Here is a 14,062-nt window from a genome sequence, read left to right on the forward strand (position 1 = left end):
GGATTAAATGATCGCCATGGACCTCACTCGCACTGCCATATTAAACTCCGTGATGCCAATCTCGGTCAACTTGAATGTTGCGATTAGATCAAAATCCTTTTCATCCCTGAATTCACTGAACTTGTTACTACTTGACTACATTTGTCCTTAATGTATGGCTGTTTCATGTACAGTCACGTCCATAAATATTTGGCCGTTATTTTAGCTGTCTACTACAGAATATTGGAGTTGAAATTAACTACTGAATACGAGCTCAAAGTGCAGACCTTCAGCTTGAATTTGAAGGTATTTACAGCTAAATTCAGGTGAACGGTGAAGGGGTGAACGGTGAAGGGATTAACGTTTTTTTCCCCCCTGGCAAAGAGAAACCCTTTCACAACAGTTTCCCAGATCAAGAACACCCTCCAGGAGGTTGGTGTATCCGTGTCAAAGTCAACAATCAAGAGGAGACTTCACCAGAGGAAATACAAAAGGTTTATCACAAGATGTAAACCACTTCTAAGCCTGAAAATACAGAAAGGCCGTGTTCAGACGTGTGTGAGCGAGTATGTGGGTGTTTTTGCGTGTGTTAAATGCATATCCTGAGGGAGCTGAATCTCGGTGTGTCCTCTGTCTAACTCAGAGGAACTTTAAATCAGCTTTTAAACACAGCGTTTAAACTGTGTCACTGCATAAACTGCTTATGAACATTTACTCACATACAAATTATGCGCATATGCAAATGTGTTTATAAAAACCTGTCTTTTTATTTATTTATGGCTGTTCTTATTATAACTGCGTGCAGATCAGTATTTAAACCCTGCCTTTATTATTATTAGTAGTATTTGTGCAGAAACACTGACATACTGTAATGTATTCACACACTTACATTTATTATTTTTAATACACACGTCTATTCGGCTTATACAACTTAAATCTATACATTTTTATACTGTTAAACTAACCAATATTGCTTATGAGTAAACCTTTGATCATCTTTATTATTAACGTTGCATTGAATGCGGTGACGTCACCCCATTAGCATAAACTACACAAGTTGTGCCATTGTGATTCAAAGGAAAAAAGGTGTGATGTGTATGTAAGTTTTAAAAACCTCACCTCAGTGTGTGCGTGTTTGTGTGTGTGTCTGTGAAGTTTCTCTTTTATCCAAAGTGATAACGAGATTAATTTAAATGCATGAATGTAATGAGGGATGGATGGATGGGAGAAAGGGAAGGAGGAATGGGTGGAGTAAGAATGTAAAAAAGGTAAATAAACCAAGAAAAAAAACAACAACCACCAAGCACGTAAATCGATTTACTTTTACAGATGAAAACAGTTTACCGAAAACAAGAGGGGGAAAGAAACCTACAAGAAATTAAGCACAACAACCTTCAACATGTTTATTTGGTTGTTCCAGTCGTCAGAACACACACACACACACACACACACATACATACACACACACATACACACACACATACACACACACTAAAATCCACAAAAAATATCTACGTGAAAACATTCAGCATTGGTGAAAAGTAAGGAGAAAACAGCTGCTTTTATGCTTTAAATCTACTGTACATCTGCAGTTACTACAGTAAGCCAGTGATCAATTCAAACAGACAAACAGTAAACCTAGAAGGTAATGCTTCTACGCTGCTATAAGGAATTTTTAGAAATCCTCATGCAACCTTTGTATTTTTTACATTCATTAGCCTCATGCTCAAAGCGAGGAGGATTAAGGGGTGATATGTTTGTTGGGGACAGAAGTGCGTAAAACCATGTTATTCTTGATGTTCTACATGCTGTGGCCCTACAGGGGTCGCTCTGAGAACGCGGTGTAGCTCTTCACTCGGGCGAAAAAAAATGGTGTATACATTTTGTCAAGGTCGAATGCCGTGATGACCGTTTCTCCTGTTGATCTAGTAGAACAAAGATTAAAAGGAAAGAAAAGAAGGAAAAAAAATCCATTCAAAACAAATCTCTTTGAAGTACAAGGAGCTATATTTGTACATCACAAAGAATTACACAACAGCCATGTTGCATAATTCTTCTGGGCGTGAGCTATTACTTAATAACACGACATTTCACACAATACAACAACAAAAAACATTAAATACAAGTAGAATCTGCGGTCTAACTCAATCAGCCAAGGTTATTGGAATGGTTATATACAATGGAAGCGTATAAAATCACCTCCCTAATACATCTATTATCACCATATGCATTGTGTAGTCCATTATACAGGGTGTCCCAAAAGTCTCCACAAAATCTTTCATACTTAGTTTATATATTATATATATATATATATATTTATTATTATTTATTTATTTATTTTTTTTTTTTTATAAGAGTGCCTTTGACAAAAGTAGAACGTATTGAAATCATTCTCATGGCCGGATCAGGAAGTGGTCACAAGGTTGCTGTGGACTTTAACAGGAAACAAAGCAGGCACATCACAAACAACACTGTTGCCAAAGTTGTTAACAAATTTTTAAAAAATTTAAAAATAACAGGAAATGTTGCAGAACAAGCGAGAAGTGGACGTTGACGAACATCGTACAGTCCCCTGTGTATGGAGACATTTGGGACAACCGTGTACTTTAACATTAGGGATATAATATAAAAGTAGACTGTAAACTACAGGTGCATGAGCCTGATTTGAATTTTGAGCTCAAGAACTTCTATTAATAAGACTAATCCTGAAACTTGCATACCGAAGATCCAAATAAGCCTAAATTTGTGTTAAAATCCCTGTGGATGAGGGAGTGTATGTTCTGTATAATGCATAGAAGACCTTTAGGAGGCTAGCTCCAGGATCATTACTTAACAGGGCAAATAAAGTATGGCATCAATGTGTATAATTCTGTGCTACTTCATAATAGCTTTATTTATTTATTTATTTTTAACAGCGTTGGTGACGAAGAATACTACACGGCAACATTATACTGTAAAATTAGGAATATTTATTGCTTTTCCTGCATGCAAAAAAGTTGGTTGGTTTTCTGTTACTTGCTAAATGTGCAATTCTGCATTTTTAAAACAAATTCCTGTACATAAAAGTACTGATGTACGTTTGTGCTTTCTGTTCTGAAACATATGTTTACATTTAACCTTGACTTGTTGCCAGTGTGTGCCATGCTGGTTTTAAATCCATTATATTAATGGCGGGAAAATGGACAAACACTTACTAGGCAATCCTTTCTTAAATATTTCTACCATTTTCTGTGGCCTAATCATGGCACACTCAAAAAAAAAAAAAAAAAAGAAAAAGAAAATGCATTATGTTTTGTAGCTATTATTAATTGAAACAAAATGTTAAATAATGTTTTCTTTCACATTCTGTATACAATTTTCTGTAAGGCAGCTTCTAGCTTTTTTTTTTTTTTTTTAAATACTCAATAAGTCTCAATTTTTCTTCATTTTCTAGGCTATGGAGAGTTTAATGAGGAATTTCCTGCTCGCCAGGGGAGATAACGCTTTCCCTTTGTATGCGGCCTTTAACTGACATTTTTAAAATTCCACACCTGATTGCCAGCGTTATTTAAATCACAGAGAGTCTTGATTACTACAGCCAGATTTATATTTAACATTATTACCCTCTGACATTTTTCCAATAGGATTTTTAGCTAGCGTTATAAATAAACACGGCCCAGTTTCACATTATTTCACATTGACAGCGATTATGTTCAGGTCATTTCAGCCTGTATAAATGAACAGCAATAATATAGGCTAAATATAGGCTGATCTTAGCCAACAGGTTTTAGGCGACAGTACAGACGTACCTGTATGTGATGTGGCAGGAGTGATGGATCCACACCAGCTTGTTGAAGCGCTGGCGCCCCCCAGAGGAAAGCTGCAGCCCCACATGGAAGGAGCGTTCGGTCTCTGGAGCTGGGTACTGCCTGCAGAACCGTCTCCTCTGGTACTCGGGTACCTTCTATGATCACAACCCAAATTACATGCAGTAGGAAAATCAAACAGCTATATAATATATGATTACATATTAAATACAAAAACATAAAAAGAGAAGCATTTTATTCAAATCCTGAATAAATCAACGACAGTCGACCTTTTAACAATTTTTAGGGGGTAGCATAACGATTACGATTTGTGAGTGTGGTATGCGGAACGGCCTACAGCATTCTGCAGTGACTTAGCCATAAAGGTGAGCGTTTACGACGTTTACAGTGATGTCAGAGATCGGGTTTTATGCTGTAAAGTTATAGAAGCAGTATAGATGAGATCATTATAGTCATGAATATAAGCTTATATAATAGAAATGACTTCTCATAGATTCTTATGAGACACAATCTAACTTTCATCATCAAGTGTTAGATTTAACACTTCAGACAAATTCAAACTTTTTCCCCTCAATATGAGAGTTTTTTGGGGAGTTTTATTTTTTTTGACAACTTGCATTACCATTACGGGGGCACGGTGTCACACCTTTTTTGGGTCCATTTCCCCCATATTTACATTTATTCATTTGACATTTATTCATTTAGCAGATGCTTTTATCCAAAGCGACTTACAAATGAGGAAACACAAGCAAAGTGATGTACTGTATCAAGCGCAGAACAATACAAGTAGCGCTACCATACAAGATTTATAATTGAGTTCTAGAAAAAGCAAAGTGCGCAGACTAGAGGTGTAAATTTTTTGTTGTTTTTTTTAATAATACGAGTTTGGCATCTTAGGGGTTAGTTAGGTGTTCACGGAAGAGGTGGGTCTTTAGCTGTTTTTTGAAGATAGTGACAGATTCTGCGGTCCGGATTGAGGTTGGAAGTTCATTCTACCACTGAAGGACAGTTAAAATCGGAGCGTTCAAAACTCCTACGCGATTGTCAATCATTCCAAATTCATATGTCGACCGGCTCATCATTTAATTGAGGGGAATGAGAAGACTGCTCTTTTGGAGTACTTTTCAACGCGGCATTAAAATCCAAAACACGTGAAGGTTGGCAGGTCTGCAGATACTCACCTCTTCTTTTCTCTTGGATACGACAACATAAACTTTGGTTTGATTGTCCGTGTCCTGGGACAGCCGGTAGTGGCCAATCATGATGGACTCCATCCTGGGCAAAACAGAGATGCACACGTCACCCGGAAATTACAAACTCGACACACAACACTTTCATTAAAAGCGTCTTTACGATGGTGCGGCCTATTGTTTATCTTTGACACGGATGAGAATCCCGGATCTTCTGCACCTGAATATTCATTATATAATCATCGTGATCTGAAGTCAAGTCAAGATGGAGCATTTAGTTCAGGGGTGTCCAATCTTCTCCGGAAAGGGCCGGTGTGGGTGCAGGTTTTCATTCCAACCAAGCAGAAGCCACACCTGAGTCTCAACTCAACTTAGACAGGTGGAATCAGGTGTACCTCCTGCTTGGTTGGAATGAAACCCTGCACCCACACCGGCCCTTTCCGGAGAAGATTGGACACCCCTGGTTTAGTTGATTAAGTCTGAATACAAAAGCTTAAATGTTGTAGTCAGTAGAAACTTCCTTTCCTCCTGTTTACATTTCCAGAGATTCGTTCTGAAAGGAAGGTATGAAAGAAAATGACATTAAAACTGTTCTACCATGTTACAGGATTGCTGTGCTGAAAACGAGATTGCATCATTTAACAAGTTTTGGTCGTAAAAACATGCATATAAACTGCATCCAAATCGGAGTCCTCACCCCTCTAGCTACTCAGGTGTGCAGGTCAGAATGAACAGGGTGCACGTGGGTCATTTAATAGTGTGGAAACGCGATAAATAAATTTTGTGCTAAAACTACAGCACTAAACTACTTTACTTTCAGTAACGAACCCATTATTAACCCTGTATAGTTATTTTGTGTGACTGCAACATGATGCATTATGCAATCTCACAGGAGATGGATATCAGCACACTGTGATTATGTTGTACTTCCCCAAACAAAATGAGTTTGGGTATGATTACAGTATCTCAAAGCTAGTTTGCCAGCTGACACAACATCTGCAGACTTGCTTAAATCAGTGTTCAAGGATTTTGCACAGACGTAGTTAACCTTTCCTCTCTCTTGTCCATGCGGTAATCTTTTTTTTTTTTTTTTGGTGGGGTGTTGGGGTTCATAAATGCATCCACTTGTGTGAATTTTGTACACGTCTTGTATCAGCACACCTAAAGGTAAACAGATGTACAGAGGCAAAATAAAAATACGACTTCATGTATTAGCTATAAATGGGGTGAAGGAGGAGAAAATTCAATAGGGTCGACTATAGTTATTTCTCATTCTGCGTTCTCATTCATATTTACACAACTTGGTATTTATTTAAACCTACTTGGTCAGCTATTTTATTCAATACACTAGTCTTTTGCCCACACTTTTACAGCGGGACAAGCAATGGGTAAGTCCTTGAACCTGCTGGACTTTAACCCATTAAGACTGCTTGTTTTTATATTGGATCCGTTTAATATTTACCATTCGAATCTGTCGATGTGGCAGGAAAAGCTTTTAAAAAGCATCAACTGGATTTAAACTGAATTCGCTCATACAGGATATCAACTATTCAAGTATTCAGAGCTAAAACACCTTGTGCTCTTGCTGCGCAGACGTGGAAGCGTGACCAGAGGCTCCTCAGGCGTGGTCAACATCATTACGTGGCCATCAGGGAAGAAGCGTAGGTACCTGGAACACATGGCACAGAGATGTGACAGACCTCACATGTATTAGATGGTTTAACCATTTTTTTTTTCTCTGCCTGACTTAATTTGTCATGTAATAATCTGCATGTGTTTCAACTATGTATGTTAAACCATGGAAAACACTTCAGCTTTCACTAAAGTTCATCTCTACCTGTAATAGTCCACCTGGTGCCACGCTCTATAAAATCCATCCAGAGACTCCTCTCCCTGACGGATGTAGGATGTTTTACTGATATAAACACCTACAAATAAATGCAAGACAACCCAATCAATGCCTTCATTTAAATCTTAGAAAACAGCACTCACTGACCCTTTATTTACAGTGGTACCAAATTAAGAATAATAAATTAAAAAATACAACACATAATTAATCTAACACGAGTATGCAGTTTCCCTGAAGTGTCTGCATCAAGAGAAGCCGAACTGTTCAAAGGTGTACAAAGACAGACACACACATACTGTTTACCGTCATAGCGGACACGTGGCCGCTCTAAGAACATTTCCCTCCACGAAGTGAACGGAAGCGATTTGGTGCAGCTCCGGCCCCACACCCTCAAACAGGCCGAGCGCCAGATCTCAGGGTCCCTGTGTGGACGTGTCAAGATTAGAGGAAGCATGATCACAAGTTGTGAGATCAAACCAGGAATTAACTTGGTCAAACATGGAATGAAATCTTTTGCCCAGGTCTACACGTCTTCTAAACTTTTTACTTTAAAAGATAAACATACACTATATGAGCAAATGCTTGTGGACCCATACGCAAGTCTTTCCCCATTTGTATTTGTAATGCTTTGTAACGCATTACTGTATTCTAATTACTTTCTCTGATAACACAGTAATGTAACGCATTACATTTTACATTTATGTAATTTGATTACAGTTACTGACATCAATAAAATTACGTTACAGATTTATTGTTAAGAAAACAATATTAAGTAAAAATGCATTTTTTAAATTGATCACGTTTTGCACGGCTGCCAGGGGCGTGACCGGGCCTGGGCACTGGGGGAAGATTTTCTCTTTAGCCCTGAATAATTTTCCACTTGGAGCGGTTTGTCGCTACGTAACTGAACGTCGAAGTAAAAGCAGACGGCGGTGTTGTAATTTTATATCTTCAGTGAACGGAGGTGAGACCAATCAGACAGGGTTTACAGGAAAATACGTGGAAACACTCGTGTCTTATTGGCTGATATTCTCTCAATTCTGCCAAACGCTAGCTCACAGTCAATGTGAGGAAAATTTAAACCAGTAAATGGGTGTAAAAACCAGTGTAATTAAAAATATCCACAGTACCTCCAGTGTACATATTTACACACAGTTGCCAGTTTAGTAGTCACAAGAGTAGCCCAAGTATGCATTAGTGCACAATATCAAATGAATCAATTTTTTTTGCTCCATTCAGTTTTAATGGCCTCCCACAGAGGATAGACAAGCTGCCACCTTTACTGCAAAAAAGAACCACGGGCTCAAAGAATTTAATTCAGACCTGGTCCACGTTAGCACAGCAAAGAGAATAGGCCTTCACCTTACCTTGCACAGATGTAGAAACCCCTGCAGACGAGGGAAAGCTGTTCTAACGCCCGCATATCCAAATCCGAGCTCACCACCCAGCGAAAGATGTACATCAGCACCTCTAGTGGCAATGCTATGGCCACACACACCAGAAAAATAAAGGAAAAAAAAGTTTTAAAATCAACCATCAGCAGGAATATCAATATCATAATCAACGACATGTACAAAAAAAAAAGTACACGTGTCTGAGTGGAATTTTGAAATATTACCTGAAATATGCACCTGCGATGTCTCCACCTCAGGCTGACAAATCTTCTGGGAGGAATGCTCTACGGTCAGCTGCTGTTGGAGGTATGCAAGGAGATCATCAATCTCGCCATCGTTTTTGTTTTCCTCCAGGCTAGATAGAAAGAGAAGGAAAGAGAAGATGGAGTCGACGTCGATATACTCAACTATAATGTTGTATACTCAACTAAAATTATACATAAGAACAAACATTTAACCCTTACTAGCTCCCACCCACACGGTCTGGATCAGGAGATCTGCTGTAGTTGATCTTAAACTCGATGTCAGGGACGAGCTGCATTGCACTCTTGTAGTACTTGATGGCTGCAGTTGAAAAAGAAACAGTTACACATGCAGGACAAAGTAAGGAATAAAACACAACAGGGCATGCTGTTGAAAGCGTTTTTTACCTGAGGCCACTGTATTTTTTTTTCCATTCGTTTGCAACGGGATTGCAGCGTATTTTAGAAACAAAAGCCTTCAAAAATTAAAACACTTTCAACTTTGGGTAAAACGCCACGCTCAACACTGTCACTTTTTACCCAGCCGTCCAATCACAGTCAAGGAGGGGCTGGACAAATACCACATGACCAACTGTCATCCTAAAAAACATTTTTTTTGAAAAGCTGACAAAATGCTGCGCCTCGAAAGCGCTCTCACGCGCCCCCAGCTGGGCATTTTCAGAAGAGCGCCTGGATAGAAACGCTCTGGTGGACACAGCCTTAAAGCGCAACCTATTGTGCTTTTGAAACGTGCCTAATTTTATTTTAAAGGTCTCATACAATAGTTTTACATGCATCCGAGGTCAAAAAACACTTTAATGTGCTCATAATTTAAACTGCAGCATTACTTCCCTTAAAATCCTCCTTTCAGAGAGCATACTCTGCTCTGATTGGTCAACTGTCCCAGTCTGTTGTGATTGGTCTACCGCTGTCAGCGTGTTTCAAAAAGGAAACGCCCACTACCATGACGAGTTTCAGCTCCGTCTGTTCACAGGCAACGGATGAAGACCAGAGACGGGGCTTTTTGTTACAAACCTACGTAGGTTAGTACAGGAAGTAAAGTCTGGAATTACTAAGGACTCGTTTCAGCTGTTCAGAATCGGTTCCTTTTTTTGGGAGTCAATAACTCCATTTGTCATGCGCTTTGATTTTTGAAACTCTGCAGACTTTTTACATTCACAAACAGCTCTATAACACACTACATGAACGGTAATATTTGAAAAACCATAATAGATGTACTTTAATCAACACATTCTGACGAATCAGATTCCAGAATTCAGAGGCACTGTGGTATGACAATGTTTTTGAAAAAAAATATATAATTCACATAATACTTTGCATTTAAAAAGTACCTTCATAAACAGCTCCATTTTGTTCCTCTTCAACAGCCTTCAGGAACAGCTCTCGAGCCTGTGGCAGAATTCAGTTCCAGTCAATAAACATATTATTAACGGTTGTGAGAGATTTTCTTCAAAACAGGGATGGAACAGCATGACAATTTCACGGTGTGATAACCATAAGCCTCAAGATCATGGTTTTTGGTACATCATGTTAGAAGAGAACATAAGGTGGTAAGACTTGAGGGGATAACAGATTGCATGAACAACGGGCCTCGTTTATCAGACTTTTAGTCAAGTTGTGTGTAAATGTTTGCGTCAGCCAAACCGAACACAGATTTTCCACTGGATTTACAAAAGTTTTGGAAACCCTCATTTTCTTTGTACTCGCATGTGTATGTTGATAACATGTAAAGTTCTCGAACACAGCTCATCTGCATGTACTGTAGTGCCGCCCAAAAAACTCAAGTGCACAGACAGCTGAGGATGAGCTGAACAGTCGAGGTAAAGGCTGAAGCTCAGAATCGAAAGTTACTTTGACTCACTTCTATGCCAGTAAAAATGTTTAATAACATAATATTAATAATAAGAAGATATCTATAAAATCTCCCATCAGCTGAGGCATTTATTTACATTTTTTGTTAGAATTAAATGATTTGTTTTATTTTTCTTAGTTTATGATTTTGTTTTGACTCGTTTTCTCTTTTCCCCCCTGTTCTCTAATTAACGCCAATAATATAAAATGACAAAACGTTCTCTCTGGTATTCTCAGTCCATGAGAACTAGCATGAGGATGTGTTTTTGATAGAGTCTCCAAAGCTCTTCTATAAGGCTCTATGGATAAGCATACGACTTCTAAATGCTGTAAATGTACTAAAAAGAATCTGTTTATCATCAGCAGTATATTCTGTATATAAAAGTGCAGTAATCCATGCAAAATACATGACTTGAAGTCGATTAAGTTGAGGTTTCCATGAGTTAGTTTTCGTATGCGTACTGGAGCACGAGCTGTGGAACATTTGTCCAAATTCACACATTTTCCTGAATGCCACACTCTTACAAACGATGTACACATGAATTAATTCGTATACAGGTTGATAAACAAGGCCTGATGTTTAAAGTCATTATAAAAAGGACTCCTCAGTGGAAATAAAGTGACTGTATTGTCTACATCAGTATGGCACAGCCTTAACAGTATATCTTGCTCAGATTTGGAGATCAAGTATATAGTCATAGTAACCATTTAATATTTCATTACTGATGAGTTGTTGCGTCATTACATATCAATGCCACCTACTTTTTCCTCTCTGGCTAGCTCCTGTGTCTTCTTCAGATCAGCAGCTTTGGACAGTCCAGTCTTATAACCCAAGCCGGGACGCAGCTCTGACATCCACTGAGCCCTAAAAGCACTAAGCTCCAGCTGAAACAAAAGCAGTTGGAAGATTACTGACGAATTTCATAATCACGCCTTTTCACCGTTTATAGTTACGTTTAGTGTTCTGGAATGTCCGAGAGACAAATTAGTTCATGTTCTCACTTAAGTCTGGTTCCTAAGGAAACCACTGATGTGCGTTCACTGACCTGCAGATTCGAGTCCTCGGAATTTTCATCTTCCCCCTCTTCGACAGAACCAACATCGGCATTTTGGTTGCTTTCATCCTGTTTACAGATGAAACAATCATATTAGAAATAAGACATGCTAAAGGCTTGGTCTGTGCGTAACGTGCTTCTCCTTTACGATGCAGCTGTACAAATACTAAGTTACTGGAAATAACTAGCTTTGGCGGTGAGTTAAACCTTGACAGCGCTCCGAATCTCAGATTTCTCAGGAGGATCTAGCTCACAGAGACATTACATGCGTTATAGACATTATATCATGACAGTATTTAGGCCCATTAGAGATCCATCCCTGGATCTTTTAATAATATGGAAGACAAAAGTGGTCACAAACAAATAAATAAATACATCAAGGAGTAATTTCATTAATTCACCAGTTCAGTACCATCCCACTGGATTTGACTGACAAAAACTCCTCATTCAGAGAGGCATCTTTTTGAAATAAAAAACATAACCCCACTTAAAAGCGAAAATAAAAGAAAATAAATAAATTGTTTTTATTTAGTTTTTTATAAAGTTGTATTAAAAAAATATTTTCGAAGACAGAATTTTATTATAAATCACACGTGGAAATATAAATTAAATAAAATATAATATAATATATTTTATTTAGGCATTTCAAAATAAAAGTATTAATTATTTAAATTATTTCCTCAATTTATGCATTTATTATATGATTATTTATTTATGACATTTTGAGCACTTTCATCTTCCACAATATAGAGAACAGTTATGCTACTCTAATAAGCCCAGTAATATAATAAAACACACAGACCTTATAAAGAACAGCCATTTACTGATCTTGAACATGGAAGCAGATTAAAAGTATGCATTATAAGTATTATAACTATAAACGTGTAAATATAAAGAGCAACAGGCCATATCCTTGTCATCAACAACAAGTGCAGAAATCGTTGAACCGTATTGGTGGTAGAGAGAGACTGTAAATTTTAAATGCATATATCTTCTAAATGCGGATTGTGTCATTGTTTTGGAGCTTACGGATAACCTTAAAGTTAACATATGCATACTAAAGGCTACAAAACATCCATTTTAACTTCACTGAACAAATACTTTAACAAATGCGTAGTTAGTTTGTGGTGAGATGACCTCTTCCTTCTTTCTATAAGAACCAAATTATAATCTGTTATTTTCTATTTTAAACCTCCTATTATTTTAAAGGTCAATTTTTGACCCATTTCCATGCTTGAGATGTCTGAAATACTGGTTAATCTCGCTTATTCTCTTTGAAATGTTTTGACTTTCCTCATTAAGGGTCATGAACTTCGATGCAAATATTTTTCTTATGACATTTTTCTTATCTTTCTTTCTCCTGCCAGAACACGCCTCCTTGGCCGGACTGAGTGGCAAAACATCCAGCAAAATGGCTGGTTTTAATAGGGGAAGCTGAGAAAACGCTAGTATAACTAACGATTATCAGCTTAAATTAAAGGCAGTTCGACTCGACAGTGACCCTTACAACTTGCCCAAGAACCTGTGGTCCATGGACATTGGCATGTGGCCAGAAATCGGTTTTCTTTTTGCTACTCAGTGGGCGTGACCGCGGCGAGTTACCGTGACGTCACATGCATACCTTCTATTAGACCTATATGCAAATGAGCCCTAAACGTAAATTAGCCCTATATGCAAATTAGCTTGTGCCGTCAGTCGGCGACTTCTAGCAACCTTTTTGAGCAAGCGTTAGCTATTTTCCCCTGAAAAGAGCTGCAACGCGGCCAAGTTTCCAAGTTAAAGCTTCACCGTGTCGAGTAACTAATTTTAGTCATGCAACTAACCGAAATATAATATACGTCGACGAGCTGAGGATAAAACTTACTTTGGTGTTTGGCGAGATATGGCGCTGGACCAGAGGAATGTAAACAAACAAAGCTAGCTATATTACTAGCTATATTGGCAGCATTAACATAACATAACACAAGAACATTACAGGATCTGCAGACGCTGCATTATTTCTCCCACTCGTATTCCGACAGAACACGGTGATTGGTTATGAGTGCCCCACCCCTGCGTTCAAATCGCTGATTGTACAAACCTGTAGGAGGGACTTACTGGAAAACGGGTGGGAATGGAAACTGTACACGTCAGATGAGTTGCATTAGCCACTTTAGCCTAAGTAGCAAGCAGATTAGCAAACTAACTAGCCCAGTTTCGGGTATTCAAACATATTTACCATGTTGGCGTATCTTTGACGTCTTGTGATGACGCGTGAAACCGTGCGATGGCGGCGTTTTTTACAGATCACGGTCAGAGAAACGGACGACGCAGCGTGCAAATTTACGAGCGCGCGACACGGCAGCCATCACGTTTACCGTCAGGAGGAAATGTAACAGGAACAAGGTCGCAGTCAGTTTAGTTCTACACAGCCCAGGCATGGGAAGCCAGACATGATACTCACTTCATACAAATGTTTGTTTTAAAGTCCAAACACACAAAAGTCCTTATAATATCCTCATTTCCCGGTGAGGACTACTAGTACTACCACCTTCGCATATTACAACAACAACAATAATAGCACATTAAATTATCAAAAGAATAATGAGAATATATCAGAGAATAATAAATGAGAGGACAAAAATCTAGGTTGCTTGTTTATTATTAAAGTGAATCTCAAAGTGGTACCTATTGAA

General features: G+C 38.3%; 1 protein-coding gene across 2 annotated transcripts; it reads right to left on the bottom strand.

The window, feature by feature from the left end:
* Positions 1-1,281: 1,281 nt before the first annotated feature.
* fbxo9 (F-box protein 9) lies at positions 1,282-13,770 on the bottom strand. 2 transcript variants are annotated; one of them, XM_053620570.1, is made up of 13 exons: positions 13,606-13,770; positions 11,379-11,456; positions 11,095-11,217; positions 9,813-9,870; positions 8,683-8,782; positions 8,443-8,573; positions 8,192-8,306; positions 7,128-7,246; positions 6,813-6,903; positions 6,549-6,644; positions 4,967-5,060; positions 3,768-3,919; positions 1,282-1,904 (listed from the first exon to the last, which is right to left on the bottom strand). In XM_053620570.1, exons 1-13 carry the CDS (start codon positions 13,606-13,608, stop codon positions 1,796-1,798), a joined length of 1,269 nt encoding a protein of 422 aa, XP_053476545.1. In that variant the 5' UTR covers positions 13,609-13,770; the 3' UTR covers positions 1,282-1,795. The 2 variants fall into 2 exon arrangements, with proteins under 2 accessions (XP_053476545.1, XP_053476544.1); XM_053620569.1 differs by having other exon boundaries at positions 3,768-3,922; positions 13,606-13,769.
* Between the last annotated feature and the right edge of the window lie 292 nt (positions 13,771-14,062).

The sequence above is a fragment of the Ictalurus furcatus genome, chromosome 3, assembly GCF_023375685.1.
Source record: "Ictalurus furcatus strain D&B chromosome 3, Billie_1.0, whole genome shotgun sequence".
NCBI classification, from domain to species: Eukaryota; Metazoa; Chordata; class Actinopteri; order Siluriformes; family Ictaluridae; genus Ictalurus; species Ictalurus furcatus.

Excerpts from the sequence above, each read along its gene's own strand:
- fbxo9 (XM_053620569.1), bottom strand. Across the intron at positions 9,871-11,094 it reads AGCTAGCCAGAGAGGAAAAA|GCTCGAGAGCTGTTCCTGAA; the intron begins GTAGGTGGCATT and ends ATTCTGCCACAG. Across the intron at positions 8,307-8,442 it reads ATCGCAGGTGCATATTTCAG|CATTGCCACTAGAGGTGCTG; the intron begins GTAATATTTCAA and ends GTGTGGCCATAG.